Source organism: Pristis pectinata, chromosome 28 (assembly GCF_009764475.1).
Source record: "Pristis pectinata isolate sPriPec2 chromosome 28, sPriPec2.1.pri, whole genome shotgun sequence".
Taxonomy (NCBI): Eukaryota; Metazoa; Chordata; class Chondrichthyes; order Rhinopristiformes; family Pristidae; genus Pristis; species Pristis pectinata.
Genome location: NC_067432.1, coordinates 2,147,300 through 2,165,967, shown reverse-complemented (window position 1 = coordinate 2,165,967; position 18,668 = coordinate 2,147,300). Strand labels below are relative to the sequence as shown.

At 38.7% G+C, this 18,668-nt stretch overlaps 2 protein-coding genes across 4 annotated transcripts in view; one reads left to right on the top strand and one right to left on the bottom strand.

The window, feature by feature from the left end:
• LOC127583981 (lactase-like protein) overlaps nt 1-4,901 on the top strand; it is a 38,616-nt gene extending 33,715 nt beyond the window's left edge. For all 3 annotated transcript variants that reach the window (XM_052040453.1, XM_052040455.1, XM_052040454.1), the window contains one exon: nt 4,789-4,901. In XM_052040453.1, coding sequence (XP_051896413.1) covers nt 4,789-4,901 — 113 coding nt within the window. The remainder of the gene's footprint in view (nt 1-4,788) is intronic.
• A 1,294-nt stretch (nt 4,902-6,195) lies between these two features.
• zwilch (zwilch kinetochore protein) overlaps nt 6,196-18,668 on the bottom strand; it is a 37,807-nt gene continuing 25,334 nt past the window's right edge. Inside the window, 12 exon segments of the mRNA XM_052040256.1 lie at nt 6,196-6,269; nt 6,271-6,291; nt 6,915-7,033; nt 7,462-7,557; nt 10,647-10,783; nt 10,883-10,911; nt 11,449-11,605; nt 12,124-12,203; nt 12,784-12,892; nt 16,489-16,543; nt 17,036-17,039; nt 17,143-17,224. Coding sequence (XP_051896216.1) covers nt 6,196-6,269; nt 6,271-6,291; nt 6,915-7,033; nt 7,462-7,557; nt 10,647-10,783; nt 10,883-10,911; nt 11,449-11,605; nt 12,124-12,203; nt 12,784-12,892; nt 16,489-16,543; nt 17,036-17,039; nt 17,143-17,224 — 963 coding nt within the window.

Here is an 18,668-nt window from a genome sequence, read left to right as displayed (position 1 = left end):
CAGTACTCATCCATTCTATCTGATTAGCATCAGATGGTGGCAGCTCCACCGTGCTTGCTATTATTGTCTGCATAAATGCCTTGGATTTTGCTGTGGCTAAGTGATTCTGAGTCAAATAGCACAGAAACGGGCCCTTCTGCCAGGATCTCCACGCCAATCTTTTTGCGCAGGTACACGAAGCCCTTGTCTATTTAAGTGTCTCTCTGAATGGCCCTTAAACCTCTGATTCCACCACCTCCTCTGGCAGCCTGTTCCAGATATCAAACATTCTCTGGTTAAAAATACGCCCCCCAAGATCCCTTTTAAATCTCCTACATCTCACTTTAAACCTATGCCCTCTTGTTTTTGATACCACTACCATGGGAAAAAGATTTTGACTATCTTATATACTTCAATCAGGTCACCCCTCAGCCTCCATCACTCCAGGGAAAACAAGCCCAGCCTATCCAATCTTTCCCCATAACTAAAGTCCTCTAATCCAGGCAATATCCTAGTGAATCTTCTCTGCACTCTCCAGGAATGCACACAATACCTGGACAGAGGGTATTAACTCTGTTGGAGCGGTTGGACAAACTTGCAGTATTGGAGGGTGAGGGGGTATTGTGGACTTCCTTAAGCAAGAGGACTTCAATTATTTGAGAGGGTGGCTCATCACTTTTAAGTAGTTAAGATTGGGCAATAAATACTGGCCTTGCCAGTGTCATTCTGATCATGAAAAATGAATAAAAACAATAATATTGTGACTGGAAATAAAACTAAAAGGTGGCATCATGTGAAAAGTACTTTGGGAGAAGGGTTGGAAGCAGGACCACAGCAGATGTACAAAAATCGTTAAGCTGTGCCGGGAGTAAAAAATGTTGCCCCCCAAACAGTCATATTGGCCAAAGCAAAATCCGTGGGATTTACAGAGAGAAAAGCTGTCACCATCTGATGCCAATGAAATAGAATAGACAGGTATTATGATGTTTCATCTAGGTTATTGTGGGGAAACGCATGCTCCCTGTTCATTGTTATGCCTGCTTCTGGGTATTTGCAAAGGGCAAAAAAGGTTTTAAATTTTTTACATAGAACAGAAGCAAAGTTTGATGTCCTTGTGACAGTTTGGAGCAATATTACATTATCTTGACAGTTCTACAGTGATTAAGATGCTCCTTTTCTAGAGAAACAGTGCAATTATAATTTTTAATATAAATCATAAAGAGCTGAAGATATAGCTATAAACAAATTGCAGAGACACCTCCCTTCACAGCACTCTTCCCTAGGAATGTCCAAAGGCAAATATGCTCAAAGGGGTTATGGTTTGGTTCAGTTCATGATCTTTTGCACTAACATGCTACTTTGGATGTCAACAATGGTTTCAGAAACCATTTTGGGGAGGAAACATAGTAAGAAGAAAGTAAATAATGAGGCCGACTCAAATGAACAGCCACAAAATGATTCACTGCATTCCCTTTCAACTAGAAAATGTTACAAGGGCAACATGAAAATAGTTATTATTGTCCTGCAGAATGACCATGGAATATAGGTTATGGATAGAGAAACAGGTGAAGCTTGATTTATTCAATCCGGCTATGATTGACTATACCAGTTGACTTGAATGATCAAAGGGTTGTAGGAAAGGCGGCCATTTGGGTCAGATAGCAGATCTCCCAGTACCTTTAAGGTTTGACCACATTAGGAAATTGTTTAGTTCAAGAGAGTGGTGACAAAGTACTCAAGTAATTCCAGTAACCAAGAATGTTTGTAGTTCTATGCAGATCACCAATGAATTAACAGTTGAGTCTGTCCAATATTTTCAATTTAAGACTGCTGAGTAACAAAGTGAGGGGGCGAATGGATGTTGCTTTGTCTAAGAACTCCAAGGAAAGCATAATGCTAAAATATAATGATCTGGACAGGAATAACTAATTTGCAGCTATATCAGACTATTCCTCCATTTGTAAGCCACAAAATAAACATATCATATTTTCTTAAATTGAAATTTATTGAAATTAGGAATGGAGCTGGTTAAGTTGGTCTCACTTCCCAGGTCTGTTTGTGGTCTTGTACATTTTCAGTTTTCAATTCAATTACATTTAGTTCACATTAGGACAGGTAAGATCACTTTTTTCCCTCTCATTTATGGGACCATAAAATCTACTTATCATATCGCAATATCATAATCCCCACCTGCCTTTTGAGAACATTAACTTTAGGAAATCGTTTTTCTTGGGTTTAAAACTTCTCCTCTATATATTCAAAACATTTTTTTAAAAAAGGTTTTGAAATTCCATTTATTCCGTTAATATATTGGTTTATGTTTTAGAACACAGAAAAACTACAGCACAATTCAGGCCCTTCGGTCCACAAAGCTGTGCCGATCATGTCCCTACCCTACCATAGCGTTCTTCATATTTTGTTACACTTGAAATAAGCATGAAAATCCCAATATCAATAATTAATGTTTTGAAGAAAAAAAATTAGACCTAATACTATTAAACAAACACACCTGTGTACAAATTGCACCATTAAAAGTTGTATTCCCCACATACTTTTTAACTTCCAAAAATACCCACAAAGATGATCAATGCATCAATTTTTATAGTATTTACAGTGACACTGACACCACTACATTTAAAAATTCAGGAAGGGATAGGAAGAGCAGGCACCACTCATGGGCTAATGGGTTCTTTTTGTTTGCCCTTTTCAGCTGGAAGAACAGACCGAACAAATGAGAAGCAGGCACATTTGCCAACAGTTTGGCCAGTGCATGATGAAGTTTAGGTATTAAGGGCTTGATATCATTCCAGTGCTAAGATCAAGTCTTGAAAGCAACCAAGTGCACATTAGCCATTGTGGTTATAAATCATGGTTAAAATAGGTTGATATTACTTTGTTCTCTTGTATTTAAAATCTCTCTGCAGCAATTATTTTAAAAAGCTGTGCATTTTGATTTCAATGCTTTCCCATTGAAATATATTGCCTTGAAAACTAAGCATTATTTTCTGGTAGTTATTTAGTTTATAAAATACAAATTACCACACAGCTTTTAAATTCTTGTAAATGTCTTAACAGGAGGCATTTGGACCATTGACTCCATGCCACCTCTCAAAGCAACCCTATCAATCCCATTTCACCCCCCCCCCAACTTATTTCCCTACAACTTATTTTCTCTCACAGGCCCATCAACCCAACCCCTCCTCTCAGTTTCCTTTACCATCTATCTACACCAGAGGGACATTTACAGTAGCCAATTAACCTACTGGCACATCTCTGGGATGTGGAGGAAACCCGGGCACTTAGGGAAGAATGTGCAAACTCCACAGACACAGCACTGGACCCAGTACCAAAGAAATGCCATCTACAAAAGGGAAAAAGATGAGAGACTAGCTGGGGAAAGCAAGTCTACAGGTGACAAAAGCATGAATAAAGTTTTCAAAAAGAGGGGAGTGGCTATGCATTGTACAAGCAGACAACGAGGCTTTATTGAAAGGGTGTAGCTGCCACCATGCAAGTCAGATTTCATTCTGGGCTGAGAACTTCAATAAATACATACAAAGTGAGTGGATGGTGAATAGGGAATGGACGAGGGGATAGGTTGTATTGATACTGGCTGGTGTTGCAGAGGGAAGAGGAAAGGGATACCTACAAGACAGACCAAATAGATCCATCTGAACAACGAGATATCCATGACAGAAACTGGGTTTGTTCCCCTCGAATAACAGATCTGGCAGAGAACACAGGTGACCCCCCCCCCCCCCCCCCCCACGTTACAACTGTTCGGGTAACGGAAATTCACCCTTTCAAAATTCACAAATCACTCACGAAAAATGTGAGATATAGGAGAAATTCTAAGAGCAGATTTTATGCAAAATAAAATATATAAATTTTTTTTTCCAAGTAGGCATTTCTTGACATATGCACATATGATGCAGCTTTGCATTACAGAAAATTGCAATATAGACCACTTTCTAGGAGCACAGGAGGGGTCACCTGTGTTAAAGAAGAAACAGAGTGATGCTGTGAGCTAAGGCCAGGAGCCTGGGACACAGGATGTAAACAAGCTCACTGGGGAGTAATTGCATAAGCAGGTAGGGACTTGAAAAGAGGAACTGGGATTAGAGTGTGCCAAGAAAGAATAGGCAATGAAGATGTGAGAGTAGCTGACCTCTTCACGTGATGGACTCATAGGCCTGAGACAGAGAACAAGTAAGATCCTTAGGATAATTTGATACAAAAAGATTACTAGCTCAGTATATGGATATGCTGAACTTTACACACAAAATCCAAATACATTAAATGGAAATAATCAAAGATACCCTTGGGTGATTTCAAGCTATAATTTCTATATTCTAATGCATTACTATTAGCAATTGATGAGTGTCTTAGCTCATCCTTCTAGCCTGTAAATAGTTTCAATGCTGTATCTCCCTCTGTGGTTTATGAGCTTTAAAGGAATTTAATGTTTCAGTTCTAAGAGCTTTCCCTTAAAAGCAGAGGAAAAGGGAGAAGACTGCTATCAGTATTCTCAGCAAAACATGTGCTGTGTTGGCGCCAGAAGCGTGGCGACACTTGCGGGCTGCCCCAAGAACACTCTATGCAAAAGATGCATTTCATTGTGTGTTTTTCATTGTGTACATGTGACTAATAAAGATATCTAATCTCATCCCATCTTTTCCTAAGAAAATAGGTGCATGACAGGGGATTTTATAACCCATTAAGTAAATTCAATTGATTTAGTGAAATTAAATTATTTCCTAAATAATTGAAAGGAATGTTTGCATTATGCTTTTTTCTTTTGACTTTTAGATCCTCTTATCAATCATATGGAGATGGTGACTGAGATCGTAGTCCCGACCGTGTGCACCCTCTGTATACTCCTGAGTGCTATTTTACTGATGTTCCTACTTCGGAGACAATGAAAAACCAAGATTGCTGTTATACGATTATATATACACAAGAACAAAAATGGTTGGCTAACTATTTATTTCTTCAGAAAGTTTGTTAAAATAAGAAAAAGTTAACAAAAATTGGATTTGGTACATCACTAGCATCAACTCTGAAGATATTACTTGCCAGTGAATGAGATATTAAATCTTGGAATAGTAAAACTGTTTTACAAAACAAAATCATCATCCAGGCTTCAAATTTGTATTCCACGACTGAGGTAAAGGAGTTCACAACATGATAACAGAATTCTACTTCCAACAGTTCCTTTCCTAATGGGCACAGTGTACTATCCAAACCTATATTAGCAGTGATTCATTACAGACTCAAGATAATAAATACTACAAGCAATCTCTCATCTTAAAACTCAGTACAATTTTGTCATTGGAAAGAAACATCAAAAAACACACAACGTAAAGTACATAAAGTATAATGACAACAATAATATTATTTTGTGCCAAATAAATGAGCCAGTCTTTCAATGAGGACTATAAGAACTTGGTCTACATAAAAATACAGCAAATATTGAATCAGGCAGTTGAACACATGCCTCTTACTGGTGAATTACTAATTACTAATAACCGATAGACATTTGCCTAGTCCATGTCATATACTCAACAGTATATACTTTTTCTGTATTCAAAGATATTTTTAATTGCTCTATTGCGTGTATGATAAACATGACAGTGTCAGGGGCTTTGTTCAAATAATATTGCCTGTGAAAGCTGGAATCTTCAGGCAGTGATTATAAACGTAAAGTAGGCAGCAAAAGCAATTTCAAGGTATTTTTAAGTCTATTACATAAAATTAAAACCTCAGTCAGGTACAAGAGCTTATATGAAGTATTTGTCACTCATAAACGTATTTGAATTTATTTATGGTGTGCCACTTACTCATTTTTATGAAATATAGATCCTACTTTCAGTAATTGTGGTAATTTAGTAACCTGTGTTCTAACAGTAGGTCATCAAACTGAACCGTTAATTGTTTCTTTCTCCACACATGCTGCTTGACTTGAGTATCTCCAGCATTCTTTTTTTCATTTCAGATTTGCCATATCTACATTTTTTTTGCTTTTCAAGCCAAGTACTTTATCCTGGTTACTAAGCAGTACTGGAGAACATCTTGAGGGGACTAATGTCTAACCTGTGGTAGACTGGGTAACTCCTCATGCAATAAAAGGTGCAATGTCATTGAGCATTCATCATTAAAGTTTGAGGAAAATATTATAGGTTAGATATGTTAAATTTACCTTCTTCCTGCAATGATTTACATGAAATGCGCTTGACTACAGCTAATCACTGTGTTGTAATAAAATGTCTCCTCGCAATCACTGCTCACAGGTTGCATCATCAACTGGCAGATCTTTAAAAAAAAAGATAATAAAATTAGCTGTGTAATTTTTTTAAAAACTATACATTTAAAACTGTACGGTGTCTCAGATCTGGGAAGAATCATCACTGTCAGTTACCCTCAGGCCATGTGCTTTGATAAACGATAATGCAAACAGCACAGAAATCAGCTGTAAACATTCAAATGTGTAATAAGATATCTTGGAATATATAGCACATTTTTAAAAAGTACCATTTATAGCTGCTAAGGAAGAGGAACCCCACACGGTGGTAATTTAAACTATGACCAAAATGCAGGCCACAGCAGTAAATATTCCAGAATATATAGCTATTTATACATGAATTCAATCAGATACCCATAGCTTCCTAAAAATCTCACCTGGTTAAAATCACAAAAAAAGTTTGATAGATTTCTGTCCGGCAAGCATAGGTTAGGGAATCAGGACAGCTGTATGGAACTAAGATACAGATCATCCAGATTCTAGTTCCTGAGTTTTTAAACACATGGAATAATTATCTTATAAAATTCCAGTATTCATATAGTCCAACAGGTCTATTTCCCTAAAACTAAAACACAAATTATCAATTGGCATACTATGTCAATACTGGAGTACATGAATGTACAAAAGAAAATACCTGGGGTAGTAAATGTCATATGATCCACCGGTGGCCTGGTGTTCAGCTGCCAAATTGTCTTTAATTCCTTCTGCCCATGGCCACTAATAATCTCCATTCTCCACATGATGGGATTTTCACTGGAATGCATGAAGCCAGAATTATTAGGAAATCACTTACAAATATGAAGAGCACTATGTGTTTATTGCTATTTGCTCTCAAGACCAATGCTCCAATCAGTCTTTGACCAGTGCCAGATCAGTATGCCATAACCACTGAGTGTCAAGCATGTTTAAGACACTTCAGACTGACAGACTTGAATCTTAAAATCATCTGATGTTTGGAGCCTGAGTACACTGGCTGTACTGTGTACACAGTTTCCCTCAATCACTCAAAAATACCAGGACTTTGAAGCATAAAAGATAATCAGGCCATCCACAGTATAACAGAAATTGAAGGAAATTAATAAATGTTATGTTAATGGATAAATTATACTCCAAATACCTATTTTTAAATCAAAGAAATTGCTTCTCATCAACACCTTACACATTTCAGTTTTGAATCTTACTTCTCATAGAAAGCATTGATTGCCATGGGTCTGATTGGCAACTGGAAAACATGTTGTTCATCCAGTGGATTATCTTTGTAGTATCTAGAGCAGGACCTGTCATAAGACAAACCAAAAGAGATGCAGTACCATATCTTTTTTAAAATAGTCAAAAATATTCCAAAGAAAATAAATCTGCAATAATAATTTCAATAATAAATTCTCAATCTTTAACATATACTATCGGTTTCCATTCACAATCAGTACCACTAATCTTAGTGCATTATAAATCAAACACTAACCCTTTGCAAGCCATTCAGCCCATCATGTCCATCTTTCTGTCAAAACCAATGTTACTGGCCCTCCCCTTTCACCATGCATATGCCTCTCTCCTCCCCTTGCATCCCAATCTACTTCAAAATAATATGAAACTATAACCTAATCATGTTTCAGAATCTCAAGCTGTTTTTTGTCATTTTAAATACCATTTTGCAATGATACTTTGCTTGTAATCATCTGTCAATCTTCTAAATTCCTACATTAACAATGTAAAATTCCCATTCTTGCCAAATGAAAAGGATATGTCTTAGATACCCCATCGATCACAATTCTGTTTAAAATGTGTGGATTGTGAAAAGCATCCCTTTCATATACTGTACACATTTCTATTTATTTTCTGTATTTCACACTTTTTACAAAAATGTGCAGGATTGGAATGAAAGAGAAATCCTGTTTGGTTTCCTTCATAATCTAGATTTGTTCTGGAAATCCAATCAACACACTTCCTAAAGCAAAAACAGTCTTTAAGAATCAATGCAACAAGGTTCAAATAGAAAGATTGACCAAGTATTACATGGGAAACTATATTCAGGAATTCTTAAACCAAATTTAGAACAAATGAAGAGTCATGGCCATAGTAAGGATACTAACATTCGAAAGGATACTAAGAGTTTTTTTTAAATACATAAGGTGTAAAAGAGAGACATGGGTTGATATAGGACCAATTGATAACGGTGCAGGAGCTATTATAATGGACGATAGAGAGATGGCAGAGGAATTGAATGAATATTTTGCATCGGTCTTCACCGTGGAGGACATCAGCAACGTGCCGGTTAGTCAGGAGTCTCACGTAATGGAATTGAGTTCAGTTAAGATTACTAGGGAGAAGGTGCTAGGAAAACTAAATGGGCTAAAGACTGATAAGTCTCCCAGACCAGATGAGGTGCATCCCCGGGTTCTGAAGGAGGTGGCTTTAGAGATAGCGGAGGCATTGGCGATAATTTTCCAGAAATCGATGGATTCCGGCGTGGTTCCGGAGGACTGGAGGGTCGCAAATGTAGTTCTGTTGTATAAGAAAGGTGGGAGGCAGCATAAAGGAAATTACAGACCTATTAGTCTGACGTCAGTGGTGGTAAAGTTATTGGAATCTATCCTCAAAGATGGGGTTACGGAATACCTAGAGGCGCAAGGCAAGATAGGTCCAAGCCAGCATGCTTTTGTGAAGGGAAGATCCTGCCTGACCAAACCTATTGGAGTTTTTTGAAGAAATCACAGGTAAGGTGGATAAGGGAGAGGCAGTAGATGTTGTGTATTTAGACTTTCAAAAGGCTTTGATAAGGTGCCTCACAAGAGACTGATTAATGAGATGAGAGGTCATGGAATTACGGGTAGGATAACAGAATGGGTGGAGCATTGGCTGGTTGACAGGAAGCAAAGAGTGAAATAAAAGGATCTCGTTCTGGTTGGTTACCGGTTACTAGTGGTGTGCCGCAAGGGTCGATGTTGGGACCACTCCTTTTTACCTTGTACATTAACGACTTGGATGATGGAATAAATGGTTTCGTGGCTAAGTTTGCGGATGACACCAAGATAGGGGGAGGAGTAGGGAGTATTGAAGAGATAGGAAGGTTGCAGAGGGACCTATACAGTTTAGGAGAATGGGCAAGGAAATGGCAGATGAGATTCAATGTAGGGAAATGTGCAGTTGTACACTTTGGAAGCAGAAATAAGCGGGCAGATTATTATCTAGGAGGAGAGAAAATCCAAAGCACGGAAGTACAAAGGGACTTGGGGGTACTCGTGCAGGATACCTTAAAGGTTAACCACCAGGTTGGATCGGTGGTAAAGAAAGCGAATGCTATGTTGGCATTCATTTCGAGAGGTATAAAGTAAGGAAGTGTTGATGAGGCTCTACGGGGCACTAGTGAGGGCTCATTTGGAATATTGTGCGCAGTTTTGGGCCCCACATCTTAGGAAGGATGTGTTGACGTTGGAGAGGGATCGGCGATTTACGAGGATGATTCCAGGAATGAAAGGGCTTACGTATGAGGAGCGTTTGTCGGCTCTTGGACTGTACTCGCTGGAGTACAGAAGAATGAGAGGGGACCTCATAGCGACATTAAAATATTGATAGGAAAGGACAGAGTAAATGTGGCTAGGCTGTTTCCCTTGGTGGGGTGAGTCCAGGACCAGAGGGCACAATCTTAGAATTAGAGGGTACAGTTTCAAAACAGAGATGAGGAAAAATTTCTTTAGCCAGAGGGTGGTGAATTTGTGGAACTCCTTGCCACGTACAGCAGTGGAGGCCAGATCAGTGGGGGCGTTCAAGGAGAAGATAGATAGATATCTAAATAGTCAGGATATCAAGGGATATGGGGATAAGGCCGGAAATTGGGATTAGAGTAGGTTTTTTTCTTCTTCCCCCATTCCCCATTTCTCATTTCTATTTCCCTTTCCTTGGAGCAGACTCGATGGGCCGAATGGCCTGCTTCTGCTCCCTTGTCTTGTGATCTTGTGATAGTCCAGGACCTCAGCAAGGTTGAAGGGAGAGAATGGTTTAAACTGGGCTATGGTAGCTTGGTTGGTGTAAAAATGTAAAAAAATTTACAACCCAAATCATGTCAGCAGTTCTAAGGAAAAAAAGGGAGATAAGAAACTTGTAGTCTTAAAGTTCTAGAGAACAACAACATAGGACTAGTGGCATCTACTGATCTGAACACACTTATAATCCAAACAGGAAGAGGACAACACAGAGTGAGATACCATTTACAGGGCATTGTTCAGTTATAAAAGGTGGTACTTTACAAAGAAAGATTTCTAAAGGAATAGATCTCTACAAGCAAAAGAGGCATTTCTCTGTGAGTCTGCAATTCTTGTTGTAAACAGAAGGCCATTATTTACATAGAATATTTGAATTAAGTGCTCACTGTGTCAATGCAAAGAGACTCTCATGGCTCAAATTGAGAAAGGCACTGCAACTCACTACCAGCTCGAGCATGTGATGAAGTTTATGAAGACGGAGCATCTGGTCTTCTAGATTTACAGTGGAATTTATAAAGTAATCCTGCAGAACAGTATCAAAATGTCAATAAAGGCTAAATTATTAGCTAGGAAACAAAATTTAGTTTCGTCACAATTTACAAATATTATTCATTGTCCTTACCAAGTAATTCAAAGTAGTGAGTTCTTGACCTAGAAGAAAATAATTTTTCTATAACTACTTCAATTTAAAAAAACAGAATTAAATGTCGACAATTCCTTTCCTCCCACAGATGCCGTTTGACCCACTGAGTTCGCCCAGCAGATTGTTTGTTGCTCACTTTTTTTTGGAGTGTGCAAGAGACATGTGGGGGCTTTTAGTCACGAGTGCCTTTCCCTTTTCCCCCCCAAACTTCACAACACATGTAGTTAACTCTCCTCTAAAGCCTTGGGGGAGCAATGCTCATGCCACCCAGCAGACTTTTCTGGATTTTCTTTCCCTTCCTGTAAATTTGCTGGAACTTTACTTGGCCTGTTGATTCAGCAGCAAAAAGGGATGAGAATACATCCTGTTATCATTACACAGTGCCATATTACTCCAATACCTCACACCATTTCATTAACCCAGCATTGTCCTGAACCCATTTTCTCTGTGTGTGAGGGAGGTGGGAGGGGTTTGTATTGGTATTTCCAACCAAATGAAGCAATTTTAAAATTTAGCAAGCCAGATATGTATTCAGGAATACCCACCTATAAAATAGTTTATGTAATCTCTCTGCAATTTATCCAGACCTATCTCCAAAAGCATTCGGATAGCAGTTAGTCCATTAACTGAGACAGCAGGCATAGCGCTTTGGTAAGACTGCTGGATTAGTTTGCTGAGAGAACTGTTGCTACTCCGATGAATCTGAAAAGTGACCAGAAATTGTTCAGTGCTCCAGTTACAATAGGCATTATTGTAAGATTTACATAAAGCCCCAAAAGTTGTGAAAACAATTTGAGAAATGATTCTCTTTTGATAGGTGTACTTCTGGAATATTTGTACGAATACAACAATTTGGATGGTTCAGCCTATGAATAACTCTAAATGACAGCAGTACCAAAATCTGTCAGGTGTCACCAAATGGAAGCATTGTGGTCTCTTATCTTAGTTCCAAGTATTATCCAATACTATTGGTACAAGTACTCTGCAAGCAGCCCCAATAATAAATCATACGATGTCCAAAGGACCCAATTACAGCACATAAAAATAGAGTCTAATGTTCCAGGATTAAATCAGGAAACAATAAACTAAAAATACAAATCTTAACTGATCCTATATCAGAGCATCTTCCCAAGCTCCTAAATCTTAAAAGGAGTAGTTTTCTTAAATATACATTTCAGTTAATATTTAAGCAAACATTAAAGTATGAGTTTGCTTCATACCCATGGTTGAATATCCTTGCATCTTAAGTGTTGGATAACTAGTGTTAAGCAATCTACCACATCTCGGTATGAAGAAACAGCTAAAATCAAAAAGAAAAAAAAGTGAGTAGCACTCAGAGAAAGGAACAGCAGGCTAGTAAGAGGAGGTGAAAGCACGGTTAGAGTTCCAATGTCACAGTCTTGTTAAGGCACTGAATCAAGCTTTCATGACAACCAATACATACCCTTTCTTTTGCTCTCTACAGATGCTGCCTGACTTGTTTAGTATTTCCAATATTCTGTTTTTTTTAGGTTAAGAAAAAGCTGCTTGATCATCTGGTGTGCTTTCACTTAAATCCACATTCATTATATTTCAATATTTTCTGCCCTTTGCACAGTCTTTACAACTCTACCAATTATTGACCAGAAGTCCAACTTTTCTTTTTAAACATTAAAATCTAGGTTCTAAACATTGCATTGAAAAATCTTCTGAAGGCTGCTTCACATATTCACTATGCATTTTTCTTGGTGAGGCCACCAACAGAGAGTGGATCTACAAGGAGCATATACTCCATTCTCTGACATCAATATCAACGCGTGGAATCTCAGTATCACTGTGCTCCCTTGCATGGAAAGTCTAATCCACAGGAATAATCCATCCCACAGGTATACAGTACATACTTTTCCTCATTCTAGTCCAGAGCTGCTCTGCAAAGTCAAGATCTCCACGTTCAGGAGCAAATGACGAATGGATGGTTGATTCAATAGCAGCTGCATCACTTTTCAATTTCTGATATAAAACAATAAAAATTAAATGAGGAAAGTCCCGGTCAAAAATATACTATTTTAGATTTTCTTAAATGAGATTAAACTGTATTCCAATCTAACCACAGTGCTGCTATCTTAGAATGACATTAAATGTTGCAAAGAATTATACGCAAAGGAAGAAGCCATGTAACCTTAAACATCTGCAGTAGTGTTATACCACAGAACTCCGCAAAATTTTTCTCAAAACAGAAATTCCAAACATATACGGAAGTAATTTGCAAATGAACTAGCAACCGCAGTATCAAAAGTATACAGTAACAAAATTGGAAATAGTCTTTGTATAATTAAGCAACAAATGTTTTCTAAACTTATTTTAAGTTATTCTATTGAACCTTTTTAAAATCAATGAAATTTAAATACTTAAACAAAGTCTTTCTTACTCATTTATATTCAACACCTTAAACCAGAGTAAAATAGAAAAAAGCTAAATTAAACAGATAGTAAGATGATACACTTTGGAAGATCGAACTTGAAGGCAGAATACAAGGTCAAAAGCAGCAGTGTGAGAGGGATCTTGGGGTCCATAGATCTCTCAAAGTTGCTGTGCAAGTGGATAGGTGGTTAAGAGGCGTATGGTATGCTGGCCGTTAGTCGGAGGATTGAGTCCCAATAATGTTGCAGCTCCATAAAACTCTGGTTAGACCACACAAGAGTATTGTGTTCAGTTCTGGTTGCCTCATTATAGGAAGGATGTGGAAGCTTTAGAGAGGGTGCAGAGGAGATTTACCAGGACGCCGCCTGGATTGGAGACCATGTCTTGAGGAAAGGTTAAGCGAACTAGGGTTTTTCTCTTTGGAGCGATGGAGAATGAGAAGTGACTTGATAGAGGTGTATAAGATTGTGAGTGGCATAGATAGAGTGGACAGCCAGCACCTTTTCCCCAGGGCAAGCAATGGCCAATCTGTGTAAGGTGAATGGAGGAAAGTTTTAGGGAAGATGTCAGAGGTGTTTTTTTTTAAAAAAACGCAGAGTGGTGGGTGCCTGGAACGCACTGCCTGGGATGATGGTAGAGGCTGATACGATAGGGATATTTAAGGAGACTCTTAGATAGGCACATGGATGTAAGAAAAATGGAGGGTGATGGGCTATGTAGGAGGGAAGGGTTAGATCGATTGTGGAATAGGTTTATAGAGGTAGGCACAACATGGTGGGCCGAAGGACCGGGTACTGTGCTCTACTGTTCTGTGTACTAAATATTCTCTCTCTTCTCATAAACTACAAAACATCCACAAACCATTCCCCAGCATGAATACCCTTCATTTGTAGACAACAAGAAAGGAAGCTCTGATGCCAATTGTAACAGAAATATTTAGGCATATTATTTCAGAAATATACAACAGTATTCATAGAGAGAAATAAATCAAACAGACTCAACCATGGAGAACTCATTGAGATACCATTACTAGAAGGTCACTTGGGATAACAATGAACGGAGGACATGACAGAACTCCACAACGAGGTACAGTAAATCCTTAATTAATTGCTTCCTTGTGAACCCGGTATTTTTTGCAATTCTCCAATGCCAGTGAGAAGGTGATGGTGAGACACCTTGAACCTGCAGGCCTTCCGATGTAGGTCCTCCCACAATTGCAACTGGATATAGAGTTCCAGAATTTAGACCCAATGACCAACAACAATAAACTTTCACTCAGATGGTGTACAAGTAGGATGGGGAAATGCAGCTGTGGTGTTGCCACAAACACAAAACCCTTGTCTTTTCTTGTGCCGGGTGATAGATTAGCAGGTCCCATGAAAATAGCTACGCAAGTAACTGCAATGCATTTTGTAAAAAGGTATACACCACAGCTACATGTGTTGGTGGTGGAAGGAATGAATGTTAAAAGTGGTGGAGCGAGTGCCAATCAAGTGAGCTACTTTGTCTTCAATGGAGTCAAGCTACTTGAAGGTTGTTGGAGCTATATTCATTCAGGCAAGTGGACATTATTCCATCGCTCCTGATTTGTGCCTTTAAAATAGCAGAAAGGCTTAGGGGTGTCAGGAGGTGAGTCACTTGCCACAGGATGTTGTTAAGGCACTCAAGGATGGTAATCCTGCTGAATATCATCAGGAAATGGTTAGATTCTCTTATTTGATATTGACATGAATGTCACTTGTCACATCACTCATCAGTCCATGGTTGAATATTGTCTAGATCTTGCTGTATGCAAACGATAAGGATGGAATTGAACATTGTGTAGTCATCAGTGAACATCCGCACTTCTGGACTATGATGGAAGGAAAGTCATTGACGAAGCAGTTGAAGATGGTTGGGACTAGGGTACTATCCTGGGAAACTCCTGCAATGATGTCTTAAGCCTGGGACAATTAGTTTCCAACTATCACAACAATGTTTCTTTGTGCAATGTATGATTTCAGTGACTGGAGTGTTTTCCTCTTGATGCCCGTTTAGTTTTGCCAGGACTCCTTCATGCCACACTCAGTCAAATTCTGATTGATGTCAAGACCAGTCACTCTGTACTTCACTTCTGAAATTAAGTCCTTTGGTCCATGCTTGGGATGAGAACTGAAGCTAAGAGGTTCCTGCCAAAACTCAACACTGGCAAATCCAGTTTTAAAAGTTTTGCAAATTAAAAATAAAATTGCATCACACCAGAGGAAAAAGTTGAAATGGAGAGTTAACCTGCCTCCATAAAGCAACAGCTGTATATACCTAATATACACAAATTTATAAAGACAGCAGACCCAGTGAAGATTGAACTAATAGAATCACTGGTAGAAGACAAAGGACAACATACTTTGTATCAGTCCTTGGATAACTATACCAGGCTTGCAGGCCGAGACATTTCGTTCTACATGGGAATGTGGTCAAGACAAGGAGATAGCAGCCAGAGCTAGTCGCATGGCAATCTAGGGGACTCATCTACAGCAAGCGAACACCCGAGTTATGACACCACCAAAATGGCCAACAGGGCATGGAGATCTGCTGAACATAAGCCTCTCAAGAATGATATTCCATACTGAATATGGAAGACTAATGAAGATCCATTTCACCTCACAACTAATTAGGTCTGGTTTGTGTAGCTGCAACAGTGTCGAGATGGAGAAAAACCAAATTTTTTTTCACTAGAGATATCCTCATCACCGTAGGAAGGTACGAGATTAACCAGCCTCTGGTGTTATTGTACTTGGACCAAGTTTCACGGTGGTTCCCATAGTAACAGAATACCTCTGGAAGACTCTCCATGGATGTTGCCATAGTAATCAGGGGAATGTTTAGAGTAGTGACAAGGCCTGCTCATGAGACCAAATAAATAAGGGGATCTTCAGCTGAGCAGATTAAGCAGGGTTAATGATGTCTGAAGAGATTGATCACACACACTCATCCATACTTGAGTGACTCAGTGTCAATAACTGAATGTCTGTGCAGTGGATTAAGATGCTGTACTTTATCTCCAAATAATGCCATATTTTATAAAATTGACGGAGTGTGTGGCCCACACCTGGTGAGATGGACAATAAAAAGTCAATGTTACATTTGGGCAATGTTACATTTCCTATACCTATTCCCAGCAAAGATTTCACATCCAAATATCATACCTCTGTGTCAATTCTCTTTGCTGATGTTGAGAGACAGTGGTTTGGTTCTTTAGGTCTATGTCAGACATGAAATAGAAAAAAAGAAAATTCCATGCTAAGACAAATAAGGCAATATAAAAGTCTACTCATGGCAGAAAGCATGTTACACCAGAGAGCATCAGTAAGATTTGGCCAATTATTCAAGTACACTAATACTTACTGAAATGGATAAAAATGGGAAAATGGGAGTTAATTCTGAGCTAATTTCACAAAGGGGAAAGCTATATCCTCAATCTCTGGTTCAAAAACTCAATCCTTATTGATGAGAATGAAACTTCAGCAACGACGCAGTTTACAAAACTCACAGAAAAGTTCATTCCTCATCATCAATACCGCTCACTTGTTGAGTGCAAAGATGAAGCTTTGTTTCCAATTGAAATGGAACGTTTGGAAGGTTAAAGCATACCACTTGAAACATAATATTTACAGAGAAATATCCCCATCAGCAGTATCCATTAGTATATGATTACTATGTGAAGAGTATATTGCTGTTAACCAATCACATTACACTTCTGATATTCAATTAAATATTCAAATCATCCAAAATATTCTACAAAATTAAATTTATTGTAGCAAATATTGTTCAAATGTGAAAACTCTGCACCTTCGATTAACTCTTGCACACTTCAACTGCAGATTTTTCCTCCAGAACCTCCGGCCACTCAGTTTCACCCGTTTTCAATCCTTCTGCTAAAACCTGTGACAAAACACATGGGAAACAAGGTCACCGAGCATTTGATATAGTTGAATGCAATGTTTTCAAAGCAATATTATCTTTTGCATCTCATCTTTTGAAGTCTAGTATTAAAAAAATCTTTGCACACCATTTTTCCTAAAGTTTCTTCCCTCTTATCTTTAACTAATTTATATGTTTGACTACAGCTGCTTTGACTTTATTCAAGTGGCGTTGCAGTGAAATTCTAGGCAAGGAAAGCCAAGCAATTACATTCACAGGAAGAGCTGTGAAAGAGCTATTAGAGTAGAGCCTACACCAGTCTTCACCAAACATGCATTGAGGGGTCAGCAGTGGAAAGGTTGAGCAGCTTCAAGTTCCTGGGCGTCAATATCTCAGAGGATCTTTCCCGGGCCCAACACATTAATGCAATCATGAGAAGGCACGCAAGTGGGTCTACTTCATTAGGAGTTTAAGAAAATTTGGTATGTCACCAAAGACTCTTGCAAATTTCTATGGATGAATGGTGGAGAGCATTCTGACTGGTTGCATCACAGCCTCACAATGCACAGGATCACAAGAGGCTGCAGAGGGTTGTAGTCTCAGCCAGCTCCATCATGGGCACAACCTCCCCACCATCAAGTGCATCTTCAAGAAGGCAGCATCCATTGTTAAGGAGTCTCACTATCCGGGACATGCCCTCCTCTCATTACTACCATCAAGGAGGAGGTACAAGAGCCTGAAGACCCAAACTCAACAATTCAGGAACAGTTTCTTCCCTCCACCATCAGATTTCTGAACAATCCATGAACACTACCTCATTGTTCCTTTCTTTTTGCACTATTTATTTTTGTAATTTATAGATTTTTTATATCTTTGCATTGTACTGCTACTGCAAAACAGCAAGTTTCATGTCATATGTCAGTGGTAATAAATCTGATTCGGATACACTTTCCCCACTGGAGTGACTGAATAAAGATCAGAACCAGGAACAATGGTTGTTTTTTCCCCCTCTATAGTTCTGGCATTATCAAACATTTTCCAAGGAAAATATAGGTTAATTGTGCTCTAGTGTATCTGGTATGGGATTTGAGGCAAAAGCATTGGCTACTGAGCCACACTGACATACATATTGGTTAGGGTGGAAAAAAAAATCAAGAATCTAAACTGGTTAGGCATGGGATTTGAAAACAGTAACTTACTTCTTTTGTGAGCAATATACAAATGCATCATGCTATAAACAAAAATGACCATTCTACCATGTCTTACCTCATAAATATATTGGCATAAATATTGATTCCAATATTAAATTCCACTGATTTTCTCTTATTTCTTGCAGCATACAGAGCAACAGCACTGCCAGATATCACAACACAAACATAACCTGGAACCTATGTTGCTGCCACATAGTTAGTCAGATCCAGGCTAAGGGTGGAATCCCCATCCTACCACAGGGCCGTGCCATCAC